Raw genomic sequence first — 21431 nt, 5'->3', positions numbered from 1 at the left:
TATTTAATCTTGGGAGTGCTTAAAACCCACATTCAGTCAAACATAGACTGCAAATCAGTCAACAGATCAGTCCAAATGTTTATTCAAACTTAGTCCAATTCATATTTCAGCCCAAACCCTTTTTAATTCATTTCGTGTTATTTATTAATTAAGACCGATTAATAAATAAAAAACCCTAAGCCTGAAATAAGTCCGTAACTTCTGAAACGGTGGGCTAATGAATCACGTGCTTAATGCAAATTTAAAGATTAAAATGAAACTAGACAATTTTTCTTGAAAACCAAAATGCCGCGACACGGCAATTTCTGCCGCGCCACGGCAACATTTGCCGCGTCACGGCGAATTCTGTCTTGACACGACAAATTTTAGGTTTAATTTCTTTGCGGTGCTTCAATTCTAGGGTTTCGTGCTTCACCACTCATATTTTCTCTATAAATACGAGGCTGATTTCTTAGTTTCGAGGCACCAACACACATTCTAATTCTTCTCGCTCTTATTCTAAGCGTTAAACCTATTCTCCTAATTACACCATTCCTTTCCTAAGTACTCCAAGGAGTCCATACAACACCCGAAGTTCTGTACTTAAACCAAGGCGTGAAAGGTAGAACCGATTGATCGAGGGTTTGGACCAAATCAATTCTACTTTTATTTAATTTAATTTCAATTTGATTTTATTATGCTTTGAAGTTACCAACAATTTGTTCATGATGTAGCAATTTAAAGAAGTGTGCGGAACGTAAGTAATTAATTAATTTAATTACTTATTTTTATTCTAATTGCTAGTATCATGATTAGGGTTATTATGTTTTGATTTGAGTGACAATATTATGGTTAAATTGCGTGCTTCCAAAGTTGATGTTGGTTTTATTATATTTATGATCACCATATTGCATGTTTAAAGGGAATATGTAATTGAATATAACGCCTAATAAGATAATTTGGACAACCGGTTTAGGTTCGTTTTTAATCTTTTTGTTTAATTAAGTGATCACTAATATTTTAGAATTATATGTTGCATTAACATTCAACCAATTTAGCCAAATATAGATTGGAGCAAATTGAATCTTTGTTTGTATGCCTTTGAGATCGCAAGAATTACTTTTCACAAAAAGAATCAAGTAGAGGTCAATACGACAAATGTGACTTCATGACTCACTTCGTACCATCATCCCCAATCCTCCTTTTGTGGTTCCGAACCATATGGAGTTAGTAATCTCATAGATTATGAATGGGGTGTAACCTTCACGGGTCAATCGTTGTTGCCTTTCGTTGTCCCTTAATCGTGGTTGCCTTTTATGATCCGTGAACGGTTTACAAGTTCCTTAAAAACTTGTTGGCTGCTCCCTACTTTCTTTGTCCCTAATCGTATGTCAATTCCCACTTCCAATGAGTGCCAAGCATATTCACAACATACTTAATGTAGGCGCGCTTCAAATGACGCCTACAATTCAGATTTTTTTTTTCTTCAGATCGGATCGGACTAAGGGCGGATTTGGACTAGATTGCCATCCCTAGTCTCGAGAGTAGCTATTACTAATTCCCAAAATCTATTACGAGGCATAATGGGTATTTTAGGGGGACACCATCACCTCTCCCTTTACTTATTTACTACTACTACTACTACTACTACTACTACTACTACTACTACTACTACTACTACTACTACTACTACTACTACTACTACTACTAATAATAATAATAATAATAATAATAATAATCCAATCAAAACTTCTTATACATAGCTAACAACATGGTGTGACAAATTATATGGGGTTTACTTCGTTAGTGTTATAAGGGTTACTTAATCACTGTTACAAGGGTTACTTCGTTAGTGTTATTGGGGTTACGCGGTCAGTGTTATAAGTAGTGTTACTTTTACAGCATTACAGAGGTTACTCTTACAATATTACAGGGGTTACTCGGTCAGTGTTATAAAGGTTAGTTTGTTCTTTTATAAGCGGCCTCATATTGTTGGCAGCAACACACAAAACGTGCGACCAATCATAGTAACGTAACGAAATAAAAATATAATTACATACATTATCACAAGTATAATTTGGTATTAGTTATTTACGAAATACACTCACCCTTTTTAATCTTGGAAAGCATAAGAATGCTTTAATCTTGGTTCTTCGAAAAAAGAAAAAATAAAACATAAGCACACTTCTACATACATAAATTCACTACATAATCCATTGGAGTATAACTTACAATACCTATTATGCAATTAAATACGATAAAAATTTATTGATACATTTAGACGTACACCCATTCAAAATAAATGGAAATACCAGAGACTTGTTAAGAGATCAGCTCCTCCACAAAGTTGGATCATTGATCACATGCCTTCCAAAGATGGACAACATGCACCACATAAAACATAGCACATGTTAGGGAACGAAAAGTAAGAAGAAAAAAAAGTAGTGCTTTCATTATTGTATATCCTCTATATCATATCATATTACTAATAAATAAAGTCGCTCTTACAGTCAGGTCACGAGACAACGGCACTTGGTATTTTAATCACTAATAAATAAAGCCGGTCACGCAGTCAGGCCACGAGAGAGCGACACTTGGCATTCTAGTGTTTTGCCAAGTGTCACACCACGTAGGCGACAAATAGATATTATTATGATACATATGATGCTAAGTAAGCGAAGTTTGGATAGTTTTTTAAAGATAAAAAAGTTGTATTGGGTTTTATTATCGATATACTTCTAATAATTCATATATACAAAATTAATCATAACTTTTAATATATATCTTATACTTCGGTACTATTTCCATCATAAAATTTGTTTTAAAAAGTTCATTAATATAAGATCCATTAATAATATATTTAATTTATTTAAAAAAATAATATAGAATTAGTGAAAATAAATTTTAATCATGAAAAATAATTTTTGTTTTGATAAAAATACTTTTAGTTCAGTAAAAATAATTTATGTCAATAAAATATATTTCAAATCAGTATGTCTAAATATCCTACATCATCAAAAGGGATTATATGATCGTATTTAACAATCAATCCAAAATCTTTATTCTAAATTTTTATCAAGCATCTGGGCATCACCCGGACACAAAAATAGTACCTATAATAAATTAGAGTTTTTTTTGAATGAATATTTCCTCCTAAACTCTATCTTTTATTTATTATTTTTTTTTTTTAATTTTTTTTTTCTAAATCATTCATTTACCTCAGATATTCATTACTTATCTATTCATTAATAAGAAAAAGTTGTAAAAAAAATCTCAATTTTTCCCTGTTCGCTCAAAATAATTTTAATGAAAAAAAACTTTGACTTTTAAGAAAAATATTAACTAGTAAAATTAATTTCAATTCAGCAAAAATAAGCTAAAAAGAACAAGACCTTATATTTAAATTTTCTTGAACAAAGTTAAGTAAGGCATAAATACATACCTTATTAGCTATTTTCTCACTAAACCTTCTTAGATATCATCTTCTACGAGTTCCATCTCTACATAAAATATTAAAGAGTTGAACAATTAGTAAACTTTTTTTCGAAAAACAAAGAGAAGATATATAATCCACATTAAGGTAATGAAATATGTAATCCTTATAGTTGCAGTAGATTTTTTTTTTTTGACAAAATTGGCCACAACACCCTAAAATATAGCTTGGGTGCACCATGTACCCTGAACCCTGTCTAGTAGCAGACGCACCATCAACTATTGACAAAGGTGCAACGTGTGCCATTTATTAGTAGAGATGACTTAGTTTGAGTGCCAAAAAAAGCGATTAATAGCATGCATTGCACATCAATTAATAGCTGGTGTGTGCCTCTATTCAAAGATTGGGGTGCTTGGCGCACCTAAGCTATGTTTCAAGGTGTTGAGGCTAATTTTGCCTAATAAAATCAATATGTATAATGATGGTTTTCTTTTATTTCGCTTATTACGTCTACTTGTACTTCCTTTATGGAGCGCTCAAGCTTTTAATATCAATATCTATAAGTAAAACACTCGTTTTAAAAACCCTAGATCTCCCATATTTAAGAATCATAATGAAATAACATTGATTTAATTTTATATATTTAGATTAATACCTTGTAGTAAATTACGCTTAGTTGCTCTTTTCCTCCTTGCGGGAACACCAATACCCTTTTTCCTTCGCTCATCTTGCCAATTCTTGATTTTCAATCCCTTGCATTTTCTCTTTAGGGTGGATTTTGAAACTGCATACAAGAATGCAATTGCATCTATTAGTATTAAACATGGTAAAAGATACCACATAAATTGATGACATGGACCTTTGAATGGCAATGAGGATTAATGAGACTAAACACCTTCAGAATGGTATTTGTTAATGTTGTCAATGACTAGACACTTATTGATTAGACAATGTTAAAGGACCTACTCAATTAAAAATTTAAGTCGATTATAGAAGTTTAAGATTGGTTTTTATACTCTATCATGTCCCCTCACATGATTGAAAACCCTTTGAACTTGAAATGTGGATGTATGGGGGTGGATGAGATTTGAACTCGTGACCTTTGTGTGACGTTGACACTAATACCATGTTAATAGACAAATTCAATCCAAAGGGTTAAGCTGATAGTTGAAGCCTGGATGAGTTTTTATACACTTTAAGACAATTAGCTTACTGACTAGTTAGAGATATATAAATGCTTACTTCCAAGGTCGTTGGCTGCATCATTTATTGTTCCTTTGAGATACGGCTCCAGATCTTCCATGGACAAATTGAACCTTTTCTTCCTCGCTTGTTTAGTAACTTTGCATTCGACAACTTCAATTATTCCAAGATTTATTGAATTGTGTTCTTGATCAATAAAAATATTTGAAGGGATTTCCTCTGGTTGTATCATGTCTACTTTAGTGTTCTCTTTCCCTGTCATTGTACTCGGTAAGAATGTAAAATCATCTCTGTTACCCTCACCGTTGATGAGCTTTGTACGATAACTAACTCTCTCCGTTTCTGCCTCGAACTCTTCATACGTAGGCGAAACCAGGTTTAATTTATCAAATTGTTGTTTCATTGAGGCTGTAATATCCATGACCTTTCGATCATCATCTTCTATCGTATTTTTCAAGGTTCTTTGCCAAAAGAATTGCACGATATAGACATCGTTGCTCGCGTATGCACTCCCTAAGCAAATAGCCAAGGAGCAATTAATCTTAAATTTACGTGACAAAGGCACCAAGGCGAAGTTGTCAGGAAACCGGGTGATATCTCTACAAAAACACAATCCTTTTGATGAAAATGTCGTGCCTGCAACCGCCTGTCCTTCAGACATGTGATACATGGCGCCTGCTCTCCAAAAGGGATAATAGGAAGAGTCTATCATGTAAAAAGGCAACTCTGCATTCGACATGCAAAGTTGCTGCGAATTGCAGCTTCGACCAGGACATGTACAAGGCATCCAAGTCTGTGCTAGAGGTAAATCATGATCTTTGCATACTTTGGTCATCACTTTCAAGATCTCTGCTAGCAATCTTTGCCGAGGTTGGTAGTGAAACTGTAAATGAAACTTATATATTGAGCAATACGATAGGTAAATATTAGCTCAAAAGACCATTTTTTTATTAGCTTGTTTTATGTAAATGACACAAGTTCAAAAGGAGAGTGTTACCTGTGTGTCTGCGCGAAGGTTTATTGCCTGTAAAACATTAAACTTTATCAATTTGACCATATTGGTAAGATAATTTTTACAAGTATTCAGCCTAATTATTGTTTTGATGAAAACAATTTGACATATTCCATCATATTTAGTTGCGGATGTAAGAGTTTTGCATTGTCACATTATCACCTTATCATTTAGACTTTTAGTAGAACACTTAAAATGTCAGCATACAAATTGTTCCCTTCTTTTTAGACATGCAGCTACTAAATATTTTGCACAACAATTTTATTTCATCGTGTCCTCAAACATTATCCAATTTTAGCTAATCTTATACATACCTTTGTAACATTTATCTCACAATAGTAGATTAGTAGATCAAAACAAAAATCTAAAGAAATAGGGTAGCTAATGGATTTGGAACATCTCTCTTCAACATTATAATGGTTTTGTCTTATTTTACTTGCCCCATTTTAGCTAGAAAGTTCTAACTGAAATTGGTCAAACACAGCAAGTAAAATGAGACAGCAGGGTACAGATCGATTTAGAAATAATAGAAGAGAACTTAGGATACACATAAAAGAAATGAGTCTAACCTTTAGATGATTGCAGATTATATCAACGACAACAAGGTCAATTTCGGTAGATGCAATAACAAGTTCATAAACACCAACACATTGATTGGTATAAGGATAAAACACAGGTATTGCCAAAGTTCCACAAATGAAATAGTTTTCCATGGTGATACTTGGTTTCGGGCCATTTCGATGATGAGACTTGTATACATGCAAGTTAGGCGCCCATTGAGGGCGCCTAAGCTGAAAGGCAGAGACCGAAACTTGCCTATTTAGGAGGTAAGTCACCTCTTTCGTAGTAGACAAGTACGGGATAAGGGTGTCAATGATGCTAAACGAGCTACTGGTTTTAGTCTCTCTGTCACAGGAATAAACTCGGGTTAACGATTCACACAAGTATCCCTCAGTCACATCTAGCATGAACCGTTTATCATCGGTCCATGAACCAGGTATATTGTGCTGTGAAGATCTTAGAACATTTGTCTTAACAATTTGTGTTGGAAACCATAATTGAGCAGCTACAATTTGATTAGTCTTTAATTGTGGTTTGAAATCCAAAAGTGTTTTCTCCAAGTTCTGTTCAGCAAGAAGCTTAACTGCAAGATTATTATATAAAATGAAAATAAGAATAACAGCACAACAATAGCAGAACTTCTAATGTAAACTGATCATGTTAATTTTTGCACATTAGAAGGTAGGTACAGCTAAAGACTTGTGGCTCATTTGCTTGTTTGGAACTCTGAAAACCAAGGAAAATATATACCATTTTAAAAAATTAATAAAATAATATTGAACATAGAAATTATATGTACAGAAGGGAAGTAAAAATGTAAATACAAAAACAAATACATAGGCCGTGTTTGGTAAAGAGAGAATTGATTGAATTTTAGTGATTTGGGAGCAATTGGGTGGTATGACAACTGAAATCGATCAGTAATATTCTGTGCTTGAAAAATTGATGATTTAAAAGGTTTATTGAAGTTCAATAATCAAGGTAATGCTCGTATTTAACAACTTCTTTTAAACCTGCTTTTTGTAAGAGTTCTTTCATCAATAGCATCTAAGGTAACCAGCTAGTCTCCCCTCAAAAAAAAAAAAAAAAAAAAAATGTAACCAGTTAGTCAGTTAGCTAATAAAATCAGCTTTATCAACCAGATACCAAACTAAGTAAAAAACAGGATATAATAAACTTATTTAACAATAAATTGGTTAGTAAGACTATTTACCAAATGGTTAAATATTTTATTTAAAGCACAATGCTATAAAAATATACAAGTATAATTTTTCATTATGCTACCTGAAGCTGAAGAACTAGTGAAGTAGTGATACTTCATTGAAGTTTATTAAATATTTAAGTTGGCAGCTGTTTGTGTTCCATATCCTAGAAGGTTTTCATACATATAAGTATATGATTTATTATTGTATTGCTACAGTGTAGGAATTTCATACTGATCAGCCTTGAAATTTTTTTTTTTTTTGGGCACTAGAGCAATTACTATATGGAAATCACTTACCTGTCTTTTTACTCCCTTCGTCCCAAATAACTGACATAATGTTCGTTATTTTCCTAATAATTATCATTATTCTATCACCTTATATTTTCGTCATTTAAAGGTCGTTTAGTTCAATAAGTTCACTAAGTTGAACTATAAAGTTATTAATACAGAATCTCATACCATACAGGTATGAATACTATAGATATAATATCCCATACCAATTTAGAATTATTTGATGAATTAGGGTCGTTTTTGACATGAGTGGAATAGATTAGGAAACCTATGGAATCATATGGTGAGAGATAGATTTGAGAGTTTAGGGGCGGGGTGGGGTGAAGTTAGATAGCAAACAAAAGGTTATATTAAAGCCAAAGATGTGATGATATGTCTAGTTTGGTTTAGTTGGAGAGGTTTGTTAACATTATTTAACCAGAAATTCCGAAATATTTGTGTTCAACACCGTTCAACAGTCCTTTTACCTTACACTATTCACCTTAATTTAATTTATTAGATTAAACCTGTGCGATACATGGATTTATTGAAATGAAATAGCTTATTTCTATTATTATTTTTCCGTAAATACTTATAAATTAGATCATTAAAACATATTTATCATCATTAAAACATGAGCTGTAACAAAATATAAAAATGAATGTCAATCTAATCTAATCAAACCATATGCATACGAATTTATACACTCTACCTAAGAATTCAACATACAAAATAAAAATACTTATAATTTAAAGATCCTTATTGAATGACCAACTCAACTAAAAGCTGAAGCTAATGGTTAAGGCCTAGGATTATGTTATTAAACTCTATCAATCTTAATTTAAATAAATAGAAACACCTTGGAAATACCGACAACATTAGTTCATTTTTGTATAACAAACATTCATGTTAATAGTACATGACTTCATAGCTAGGATGCTTGCACAATTCTTAGTAAAAAACACACACACGCACACAAATAACATTAAAACCTTTAAAAAAAAAAAAACCACATAGTTACCAGTTACCTAAAAAGTTTAAGTTCAATATCAATTTTTTATCAACCAAAAAAAATATATATTTATTTATTTACTGACGCAGTTAAAAGATTGAAATGAAAAAGAATTAAAAAAATAACAAATTCCTAAAAAAAAAAAAAACAAAAAACTACATGGCATCATAAGTGCATTTGGCGGGAAATTTTTTTATGAGAGAGCGACACATATACAGTTTGAGGAGAGGATGATGTCAGCAATTTTCTGTTTTATTAATAGTTAATAGATTTTGTATTTAAGAAAATTAAGGGTCGGAGAAGGGTCATAACTTTATTTAGATACGAGAACATAAGTACTTTAAGGCTATCTAATTCAATTTACGATTCGTCAAAAAAAAAATATTCAATATACAATTAAAAAGAATTTTGATAGATTAAGCTCAAATAAGCTCACTTATTTTTACATAAATAAAATTCAAGTGAACGAATATAGCACTCTTAGCCGCTTATTCGAGTGCACACATCCTAATTTGAAACCTTCATACTCCTCTTTTTTTTTTTTTTAATAAAACTACAATTGCTATTTTTGTCCATTTTCTTTTAAAAGCGACACTTCCTCTTTTGAAAATCTTTTCAATCAATAATATCGATAACTAATACTAAACTAGCAATCGCTGACATCATCGATAATAACTATATACTAAAGGCGAAACCTAGAATGACACTTGTCATTTCCTAGTTAAAAATTTTCCCGCCTTCTTTTTTCTTTCCTCCTTTTTTTTTTTTTTTTTTTTTTTTGTTGTCATATTTTAATGACATTCATTTTATAACCAACGATAATAGTTATTTCCATTTTGACAACATATTTAATCCAATTATACTCAATTTTCTTTTTACATATATTTTATATACTAGGAAACTTTTAGTTACAAAAATACTAACATAGATTAAAAATAAGGTATTGTAATATATTATTTTCCAAGATTATTATAATATTATCAATATCAATTTTTTTGTCCAACTTTTATCATTTGCCAATAAAATTTATTTTAATTAAAAAAAAAATAGCGTTTATAAGAACAAAATCATTTCATTATAGTATACATAACATATATTGAAAAATTTAATCTAATTACTTTAAATATTAATGTGATTATTTAAAAATAAAAACCTCTACTACTGACTAAAAATATATTTAAAAATTCTATTAAGGAATACTAATCATTCTAAAGTAAAATAAAATCAACTAAATTTTCACATTATGCAGGTCAAAGTGTGTCAACAATTTAAGGATAAATGTATATGAGTTCGTATATGGGTACTAACCTAAGCTAATATTTTAATTTTCTTATATTAAATCTTATAGCTTCTAATTTTCATTATTATATTTTTTTTGTATACAATCCAATTCAATAACCTTTACGTATTTGGTATTGATATAAACTAAAATTCAAGTTATTTTGTTACAAATAATTTTTATTAGATAAATAATTATTGAATTAACACCATTATTTATAATTTATTTGTTGTAAAATTTAATTATAACCGTGTATGGCACAAGACTTAACCTAGTTCTATTTTAAAATTAGACACATGTCTAGTTGTCATTTAAAATTTTCCCTCCAAAACTATAAATGATGTTATTGTTTTGTGAAGTTTATTTTATTTTATTAAAATTTTAGTCAGCTACATTATTATAAGTATCAAACAAGGTCTCACATGACTATATTTTTGGTTAACTATAAACCATCAAAGCTAGTCAAAGTGAAACACATGAAATGTAAAAGTTAAACTGTTGCAACAAAAAAAAAAAAAAAAAAAAAAACAAAACGGTGAAAATATAATTTTCAAAGCAATGTTAAATAGGGTAGCTAGCTCAAAAAGGTAAAAATATATATATATATATATATATATATATATATATATATATATATATATATATATATATATATATATATATATGACATCATCATTGCATTTTGGCAGGAAAAAAATTAAATAAGAAAGGGTCACGTAGATAGTGTTGACATCAGCGGTTGTTATTTTAGTAAAATTTATAGATTTTGAAATAAAAATCAGTCTATTCTCTTTAACAATAATAATTTAAGTTTTCTTCCTTAGGTACACTTTTCATCATATATTTTTCCTATGAGCTCTATTTTATTTATTTATTTGATGTTTTATTTTTTTTGGGAAATTTTTTTGTTATTAATTTTGGTATGAAAAAATAAATAAATATAGAAAATTTTATTATTTGTACATTGCACGAGACTAATCTAGTCTATTAACTAATACTAAAACAAAATGTTGCTGACATCATCACTATTCACATGTCACTCTCATAATAAATTTATTCCCGCCTAATTATAAGGATGATGTCATTTTTTTTTTGAGCTACCATATTTAACAATTTTGAAATTTGAATATTAGAAACTTCTACATTACAACTACAATCTATTAATTTATCTTTAAAATGAAACAATTGTATATAGCACACTAATAAATGGACTCTTACATTGAAATATATATTAGGCGACGTTGAACATGCATTTAATCATAATTTTGATGAAAATATAAAACTATTAAATTACAAATATTTTTGTACAAGGTGTATAATTCTTATTTATATTTATCCATTATTTTTAAATGTACAAATTATAAAAATAGATTCTATATAAACCGTGTATCGCATGGGTTCTAACCTAGTTATAATATTAAAATAAACTCAAGGATGATAAGTGTCACTTCCTGGTATTGTTTTTTCCCTCCAAAACTCCCCTCCCTTTTTAGTCAAAATATTTTATTTTTGGAATATTTTTTTAATACAACTATAATAATATATTATACCTAACTTATATACTCTCTCCGTTTCTATTTGTTAGTCCCATATACTATTTTGGGTATTTCAAAAAGATCTATACATATTAAATTTTTTCATTTTTAAATTAGTTTTATATCCTATTTTATACATATTAAATTCTTTTTTGATAAATTAATTGATTGTGGATTGATGACGTGACTCTAAATTTGGAAATCTTAAACTATGCAATTATGACTTATGCTTTCCCAAAAAAAAAAAATCAAATAATTTAAATAAGGCAAAACTAATTATGAAATTTTTCTATACTTTAATGTTAGATTCCAAATATTCTTCTTTTCTTATTTTATGTGATTGATTCATAAGGGACTATCATATAAGAACGAAGAGAGTTTTATCTTTATAATGTTTCAAAAAACTATATATATACTATCTTCATAATAATTATATTCCTTTTTATTTCAAGTTCTATTTACTTAAATAGTTACATAAGATTTTGAGACCTTATAATTTAAGGGAGAATAAGCTATCATTTAGAAGGTTGAAATATGATAGAGAGTATAAAATAACGAATCCAAAAACACAATATTAACATTTAAATTATCATTATATAGTTGTACAATAGTGGGCCGGGGTTCAATGAAAAAATAAAAACTAAAAAAAAATAAAAACAAATTCATTTCTATATTTATGGTGTTGATTTGAAATCTTATGAAATAATAATAATTGAGTTAGTAATCTATTACATATTTCTGTAATCATTTTACCAACTTACAACTTTTTTTTTTCCTTTCAAAAAATCTATTAAATATTACTAAAACAGGTCATGCTTTTTGTTTTTTTTTTTTTTTTTTTTTTTTTTTTTTTTTTTTTTTGGTAAATAGAATTGTAATACCAAAAGATGCTGCAAATAGCAGCAAATCATACAACATATAGCCCAAAGGCCTATAAACCCAAACACCAACGCCCAAAAGGCACACAACCGCCAGCCAAGAAGCAGAATTCAAAGGCCACCTTCTAGAAAGGGTTTTAAAGAATTTTGCTTCAAACAAAGGCTCTTCTAAACTCAAAGTAGAGGAACTACCCTCTAGGATGGTTATTCCTGACCAAAGGAATAGGACAAAACGCCAAAAGCAGGCTATAGTAAATAAACAGAAGTTCAAAATATAGCTAAGATCAACAAACACAAGAACACCAGCTAGCAGCAATTACAAAACAAATGGCAGCAAGCAGCATTATGAAAAAATTTAAATGCACCAAAATAGCATGAAAGACAGGCAGAGAAGTACGCTAGAAAAAGCAAAGTAGCAACACCAACAAGGTATAGTAGCAGCTTGACAAGGGAGCACGAGCAGTAGTAACTTCTCAAAGCAAACCAACAGCACCACAGGCAGCACCTGTCAGCTTAGCAGCAGGAGCAAGGGCAAGCAGCAACTCCATCACCAGCTTACAACAAACCTAGGCAGCCCACACACTAGGAGTTCCAGGCAGCAACCATCAAACAACAGCAACCATCCTAAGTTACACTTAGCAGCAACAGCCTATACCAACCAACCCTTGCAGCAGGCTGCAGCAACGACAAACTCATATAAGGCAGCAGCCTTAAAAGCATATCAACAAACAACCAGGTAGCAGCAGGTGGAGAAATGGCAACAACACACTAGAATTCCAGACCAAAGACCAAACATCAATAGCCACAAACCAGCCCAAACCAAGCAGCCAACAGGAAGAGGGAGGCAGCTAACAGTAAACCAAAGTTGTGGCAATCTATCAGACCAGCCAATATAAAACAGGCAGCCTAACCTTAAAGAAGGATAAAAGATAAGAAGAAGAGAAAGGAGAAGAAAAAAAGAAGAGAAAAATAAAGAGAAGAAGAAGAGAAGAGAAGGGGATCGAGAAGAAGAGAGGAAGAAAGAAGAGAAAGGCAAGAAACAAGAAAAGAAGCCAACAACTGCACAAAGTACAACCCAAAGCAACCCCCATATCAAGGATCCCAAAGGCCAACAAGAGCCACCAAGCAAGAAAGCATCAAAGAAGAAGAAATTGTCTGGCATCATCAATGCACCTGCAAGCAACTCTAAAAACAATATTTCAAAACTCGGAGTTAGCATCAATATAGTGACCATTGAACATGGTTGAGTTTCGTTGAATCCAAATTCTATAAACCATTTCGGAGAAAAACAACAAAAACAAGTTCTTCCTGTCACCCGCTTTCCTACAATATCTCAAAGCCCAATCCACCTCCATTTGAAAGCTTTAAATAGGCTTACTAAGATGAAGCAAATCAAGCCCCTTTTACCAAATCTTGCTAGAGTAAGCACAACCAAAGAATGGATGTTGAACATTTTCAGGCTCACGCAAGCATAGCAACCACAAAGGATCACAAGTCATTTTCTAAGAAATCAATCTATCTTTAGTCAACAGCTTATACAGGATAGCCAACCACAAGATGAAGATGCTCTTAGGAGAAGCTTTATTATTGCAAACAAGCCTCTTCTAACTTACTTTGGGACATTGTTTCCTAATAACATTATAGATTTTCTTAATTTGAACTTTTCCATTTTGCTTCACACCATCCCACCCACCACAATTCTCAATCACCTCCCTACATTTGAGAATCTTCTTTAAGACCCAAGAACATTTTTGAGGAAGGGAAGTAGTCCAAATATCTTTATTCTTGAAATAATAGGTATGGATCCATCTCACCCAAAGATTATCCGCCTTATTGCAAATGTCCCACAAATTCTTACAAACTGCTGCGATGTTCCAATCCTCCCATGCAAGAATATTCCAACCACCACTTGCCTTAGGAAGGCGCATTTGTTTCCAAGCCACAAGAGCTTTTTTTGTAGGATTAGAATTCCCGGCCCAAAGAAAGGATCAAAATCTAGCCTCAATTTCTTTTATGATTCTCTTAGGAAGAATGAAGATTTGAGACCAATAAGTTTTCATACCAAACAAAAAACTTCGAAAAAGTCGGAGCCGCCCAACATAAGATAAGAACCTCACCGCCCAACGATCAACTCTTGAGGTTACTTTTGCAACCAAGGGCTTACATTGACCCACATAAAGCTTTTTTGATGACAAGGCCAGGGCACACCCAAATACCTGAAAGGAATACACCCTGCACTCATACCAAGAACTTGGAGAAAAAGGGCCTTTTAATCATCAGAATTCCCACCAAAATAAGCCTCACTTTTATCTAAATTAGCAGAAAGACCACAAGCATGAGAGAATTACATAAAAGCTTTCATCAAAAGATCAAGAGAAGTCAAATCACCTCTAGCAAACAATAAGAGATCATCAGCAAACATAAGGTGCGTAAGCTTCAACTTTCACACCTTGGGTGAAAATTAAAATTAGGATTAGAGCTCAAATCATGAAGGCACCTAGAAAGATATTCCATGCTAATAGCAAATAAGAAAGGGGGAACAAAGGATCACCTTGTCTCAAGCCCTTCTTAACTTTAAATGGCTTCGAAGGAGCATCGTTGATAAGAATAGAGAAAGAAACCGTAGTGATGCAACCAAGAATCCACTTTATAAAAAAGCTAGGAAAGCCAAGCTCACAAAGCACTGCCTTAAGGAATCCCCACTCAACAGAATCATATGTTTTTGAGATCCACTTTAATCATACACCTAGGAGAGATGAACTTGTGGGTGTAACCTTTTATTAACTCAGTAGCCAAAAGGATATTATCTCCAATATGCTACCCAGGAATAAAATCTGCTTGGGTATCATCCACAACCTCACCAATGACCCGCCCAAGCTAGCACTTATGATTTTAGACACAATTTTATAAAGAACAGAGCAATAAGCAATAGACCTAAAATCTTTCACATATGAAGCATTAGGAACTTTGGGCACCAAAGTAACAGTGGTGCAATTCCATTGAAGGGGCATCACACCAGTGTTCAAAAAATCAAGAACACAACATAAATATCAAACTTAATAAGATCCCAAGCATGATTAAAGAATTTAGCATTAAAACCATTAATACTAGGAGCTTTATCATCAGATATACCCTTAAGAGCCTGATCAATCTCATCACAAGAAACAGGACTAATAAGGGAAAGTTGAGAAGAAGGGAAAAGCTGCTTACCAGATCTCAAAGTAGCCAAATTAACACCAGTTAAAGAATTAGAGCAAGAGCCTAGTAAAGACTTATAAAAGCCCAAAATCGCCTTCTCAATATTCGAGGGAGTACGAAGAAGAATATAATGATCATTAAGAAGAGAATCAATTCTATTCCTTGCTTGCCTATGCTTCATCACAGAGAAGAAATACTTGGAATTAGAATCTCCAAGTTGAACCCATTCAACTCTAGAATTTTGCTTCCAAATGCTCTCTTGAACATTTCTCCAATACTTAAGCTTCTGAATAGCCTCATGCTCTCGAATTGCCAAATTGGGATCATTGAAATGCACAACTAATTGGTTCTGAATGTGACAAAGCTCATCAGATGCTTGATCAATTTTCCCATCAACATTCCCAAAGGATCTAGAATTTAACTCCTTGAGTTTAGCTTTAACCAGTTTAAGCTTAAGCCAAACTCTAACCATTTTGCTACCTGAAACTTGAACTTGCCAAGCATCCTGAATATATTTGTGAAAATCAACATGGGTAATCATACAATTCAAGAAACGAAAAGGCTTTCCTTTCCCAGGTAGGGAAGGAAAAACATCATAAAGCAAAGGAGAGTGATCAGAGAGAGAAGCAGGTAAATAGATAGCCTCAACATTGCCAAACTACTCTAACCACTCTAAATTCACAAGCCATCTATCAATTCTAGAATAAGTGCAAATGCCGGTATGAGTATTATTTGACCATGAATTAAACACACCCTCGGTCTTGATTCCAACCAAATTCACGTCTTCAAGAAACTTGTGAAAATCCCTAGTTTCATAATCTGAAACAGGGTTGCCATTAATTCTATCCTCATTATTCAAAACAGAGTTAAAATCCCCAGAATAAAGCCAAGGAATAAAAATAACCCCAAGCTTAGAAATCGCATCCCACATCATCTTACTATCATGGATAGAGTGCAATCCATACACAAAGGTACAAGCAATCTTTCTTTTACAATCAATAGAAGAGAGAATGCAATGGATAAACTGAGCATGAGATTGAACAATATAATAGAGATTCTATCATTCCTCCAACCAATCCAAATTGTCCCCTTAGGAGCGAAAGCATAATTAGAAAACCCAGAGTGAATTTTCCTTTGGAGAGCTTTGCTTTTTTTCTTTTTCACTTTTGTCTCAAGTAAACCAATAACATCACAATTATACATGGAGATAAGTTGCTTAACATTAGCAACTTTAGTAGGATCATTAAGACCCCTCATATTCCAAATAACAATGATCGTTGACCTAAAGGGGGCCCACCCTCACTAGGTCCAGCAAGCTTAGCATTCTCAGCATCAATGACATACTGCAACACGACAAAGGAGTTGGGACTATGAATAATACTAGAGATAGCCGACCCCTTTCCTTTTCTTAAGAGCCTTATCAATGGTTTTCCCCACTAGATTTTGAGGTACATTATCCTTCTTTTTTTGCACCCAAACCTTCTTATGCTGCTCCTGAGTAACCTGAGTGGAACTTTGAGGAACTTGAGTGGTATTCTAATGTTGAACATTAGAAGTATTCTGATTGGCACCACCTTGTTTCCCCGAATCCATAGCCTTCACGCAACAATGCCCCACCTTGTTACACTTATCGATCACAAAACGGGGGGACCTATTCGAATTCAACACAAAGCTCCACCAATTCACCATTTGGGTTTTCAGCCAAAACTGACTTAGGTAAAGGTTTAGTGACATCAACCTCTACCAAAAGCCTAGCAAAGGACACTCTTAATTGCCTTGAGGTACATTCATTTGCACTAATTGGCACCCCAAGAAGACTACCAATTCTACTCAAAGTTTCAACACCCCAACAACAAAGAGGCAAATTAGGAATTTTCACCCACAAAGGTACAACACGCAACACTTCAACACTAAAATCAAAATTTTCTCACCAAGGCTTAACAATTGCTGGCCTCCCATGAACCATATTGGGACCCGCACACAAAATCCCATTCAACTCATCAGCAGAGGATAAAGAAACAATGAAATAGCCATAATCATGCCAGAAGATTTGAGGTTTACCAAAACTACTCCATTGATGAGCAAAGTAACGATATATAGAAGCAATAGAAGGCATAAAACCAACAACATACAATATTATAGTGTTACTCCACTTCTTCGTACCTGCAGCAAGTTCACCCTTTGGAAGCACAGCAATAGGCTTGCCGTTTTTCACCAAAGGAGCCACGAATTAGAGGACAGCCCCTTTGGCATTCAACTTCCCATTAAAGCTTCCCCGCCCCCATTCCATCATCAATAACATTAGTACTAGCCTTAGTAACAACATTATCAACTAACCAATTAGTGGGTTTAAGCAAATTTGAAGCTAGGGCACTTGCATAATCTGCAAACCTAAAAGAACAACCCCCATTTCCATCAACAAAAGCATTATTACTAGCCTTAACAACATCATTAGCTACTGACCTATTAGGAATTGAACCGATTTTGAAGCTAGGACATCAACCATCGAAGAAGTCGCAGCTACTGGTACAACGTTAGAGGACTTACCAGGGATGTCGAGTTGCGAAACAATCGAGGGCAAAAGAGCCGCTGCCGGACCCCCAGCGAAGGAGATTCACGTGTGCTAGAAGCTGCCGGAACCCTAGCCGTCATCCCAGCCGAGGAGTCGCTGAAACCTTCAATTTGAACAGAGTCCGCATTATCCAAAACGGAGCTCGATTTGAATAGAAAATCAAGTAATTCATGTGTTTGAGGCTTAGGAGCAGGAGAAAGCTGCCTTTTTTTTTTTTTCCTAGCCATGAGAGGATTTAGTGAAGAAAACCACGTAAATCCACCATGAATCAGTCGAAGCGCTTGAAGAGCTTTCTCTCAATGAAAGGTTATTAAAAAACAGGTCATGCTTACATTGGTCATCTTGGACATATGTCAAGCTATTATTAAAAAAACTTTCCCATCAATACAATATACGATGTCAGCTTTATGTTTTCTTTTTTTATTTTTTATTTTTTTAAAAAAAAATATATATTCTACTTAGCTTATTTTTTGGAAGAACATTGTATAGTATTTTTTTTTAACTAAATTAATTCATTAGTAAAAAGTCATACGACATCTACATTGTATAGTTTTATTGGGAATAACATGCATCATAAATTGGTAATATAATGTATAGTATTTTTAAATATTTCTAACACAACTGATCAAAAATAATTTTTATTTTCTCAATCGTAGTATTAATAATTTTTCCCTTATTATTTCATCATTCTTATATGCATTATTACATTTGTTTATTCCACATAACTTGCCTCATTTTTATATTATATCACAAATTAACCATGGGAAATAAGATTATTACTATCGTGCATTGTACCGACACTAATCTAGTGTAATAATATATCTTTACCCACTAATAGTCCCCATTTTCCCTTACTTTATCATTTCTCACTCTTTCAATGGTCTGTGCTCCCCTCTCACACCACTTTACTTTTCAATAAAAATAATAACCCACTATTTTTTCTTACACTCTTTTTTATTAAACCTCCTAAAATTTCGCTCAATCCCAACAGTAACTTTTAAAAAATAAACGAAGGAAGTATAATACATTATTAAATTTGATTATTACATTTTAGAACATTTGGTCAAATTTGTACCACTATGATCATTATATTAAAGCCAATGGATTGATAATTGGTCACAATATTAATAATCAAAACTGAATAAACGCTTACATGTTTTGTTCTTTACTTACTTTTTGTTGCACAAGCTCGGCTTACAAAATCCTCTATTCTACACACACACCCCAAAAAAAAAAATTAAAAAAAAAAAAACCACTATTCTACTTTTTTTCTGAGCGAGAATCTTTCCTACCATTTTCTATCTATGTTAATTTATGAACCTATAAGTCTATAACAACCTTTTTTTTAGAGAAGCAAATCAATAAATTATTATCAACCATGCCCTAGTTTTGATTAAAATCTCTTCATTACAAACAACTAAAACACCTAACAAAATCTAAACAAGAATTCATCAGAAAATTTGTAATGAATAAATTGAGGGAAAACAATACCATACGATGAGAACATCTTTAAAAAAATTTGATCATTAACATATAATGAATCTATCAGTCCATCACTATTGCTTTGTGTTTTGTTGGTATCTACTTTGTATATTCATATTTTATCACTATCACGTTGGTGGGCTTTACTAGGAGACAATATATTTGATCGACGAATAAAGATTCATATTTGCCCATATTAGGGTTTACTTTATATAGCCTATCAAAGCATAATTAGAAAAACTATGAATATAATAATCTTTAATTAAAAAAATATTTTCTATTTTCTTAATTAGTAACACAAATGAAACCACCAGCAGTTTGGAAATAAGTGAAAAACTTACCGTTACCGGAGCCATCGTCGTTGACTTGGTCAATAAAGTTACAAACCGGTGAAAAGGGCAGAACTAGCTCTTCAGGAAGCGAAACGGTGGGTGTTGGCTCGTCAACTCTGCCAAGGGTTCCCAAGGCTTCATCGTTTTCGACTTTAATCACATACAAACAAAACAACAAATCGTCAGCTTTGATTTAATTGTCATGCTGCTAGTTTAAATAACACTGTCAGCATGACAAGAATTAAACACGATAAGAAAAAAAAAAACAAAAAAACTCAAAACCAATATAGACCATGAAATGAAAGAAGAAATCGATCTTACCGGCGGAATTATTGTTTGAGAAAACATCAACCATCATCCAAGAAGGAAATTGGGTATCGGATGAGGGATAAGAGGTAAAGATCCCATCGGGCACCGGCTCGAGCATGAGCTCTTGCGTGAGCAACATCGTGATGTTGTAAAATGTTTCTAGGAGCACTTGCAATAGTCAAAAGATGTAAGAAAAGCACTGTAGTAGTGTTCATTTTAGAGCATAAATCAAAGAAGAGGGTCATTTATGTGAGGAAGATTAAATGAACCCTCTTTAGTCACTATCAATTAAGGTGATGTAAAAGTTTGAAATTTTGGATTGTCTATCACCTTTCCTCCTATTTCGAAATGGGATGATCTGAGTAAGATTAAGAAAAGGTCAGCTTTGACGCCTTGATTAAAATAAGATTTGGATTATATGATTGTTTGGATTAGGAATTATATTCTATATCTTTTCTAATGTGTAGTAATTAAACCGTAATCAGTGTCCTAAAAGTAGTCATTTTGGGTTGTGGATCTGATGGCCTTTATTGAGTTTATGAGGGATCTTAAAAGGAGGAATGTTACCAATGTAGAAATGCATAACAAAGGACATTCATGTAATTGCACATATGTACAAACGCATACATATCATGATATTATTGGATGATCAAATAATACCATTGAACATACGATGAAACTATATATGATTATATATGCATTCAGTTGTACTAAATTTATGCATAAATAATACCACTGAAGATTCAATAGTACTACATAAGTTTTCAGTGGAACAATCAGCATGTGGTCCCCATCACGTGAGACAATCTGACAAAAAAAATATGTGGAGTCCACCTATATACCTTTCTCTTCTTATCTCTCTCTTCTTTTCTCTCTCTATTATGTGTTTTTAGAATATTTTAATCAATGTTATTGATTTACAAATACATAACATTCTTCCATTACTACTTCCCCTTGAGTTTATGGGTACCCAAATGCAAAAATGGTGTGTTTTAAAATGATTGGAGCATAAGGGGGCTTATTGGGTTGTTAAACTCAGATTTGTGTATATAGGGCTTACATACAATAAGATAATATTTTGACCAAAAAAAAAAAAGTGTATATTACAATTTGTAGGGTAAAATTACCTGTAAAGATGTGAAACAGGTGAATTTGGATGTATAGCTTTGACC

General features: G+C 32.4%; 1 protein-coding gene across 2 annotated transcripts; it reads right to left on the bottom strand.

Moving 5' to 3' along the window:
* Positions 1-2012: 2012 nt before the first annotated feature.
* Positions 2013-21192, bottom strand: LOC110690003 (protein NLP6-like). 2 transcript variants are annotated; one of them, XM_021866826.1, is made up of 8 exons: positions 20272-21192; positions 19960-20100; positions 6197-6771; positions 5613-5639; positions 4655-5498; positions 4068-4196; positions 3422-3479; positions 2013-2364 (listed from the first exon to the last, which is right to left on the bottom strand). In XM_021866826.1, the coding sequence occupies exons 1-7, from the start codon at positions 20396-20398 to the stop codon at positions 3451-3453; spliced, it is 1872 nt and encodes a 623-aa protein (XP_021722518.1). In that variant the 5' UTR covers positions 20399-21192; the 3' UTR covers positions 2013-2364; positions 3422-3450. The 2 variants fall into 2 exon arrangements, with proteins under 2 accessions (XP_021722518.1, XP_021722520.1); XM_021866828.1 differs by having other exon boundaries at positions 2013-2346.
* Positions 21193-21431: the final 239 nt, after the last annotated feature.

This window comes from Chenopodium quinoa, unplaced genomic scaffold (genome assembly GCF_001683475.1).
Source record: "Chenopodium quinoa cultivar QQ74 unplaced genomic scaffold, ASM168347v1, whole genome shotgun sequence".
Taxonomy (NCBI): domain Eukaryota; kingdom Viridiplantae; phylum Streptophyta; class Magnoliopsida; order Caryophyllales; family Amaranthaceae; genus Chenopodium; species Chenopodium quinoa.
This window is presented reverse-complemented; position numbering and strand designations above follow the sequence as displayed.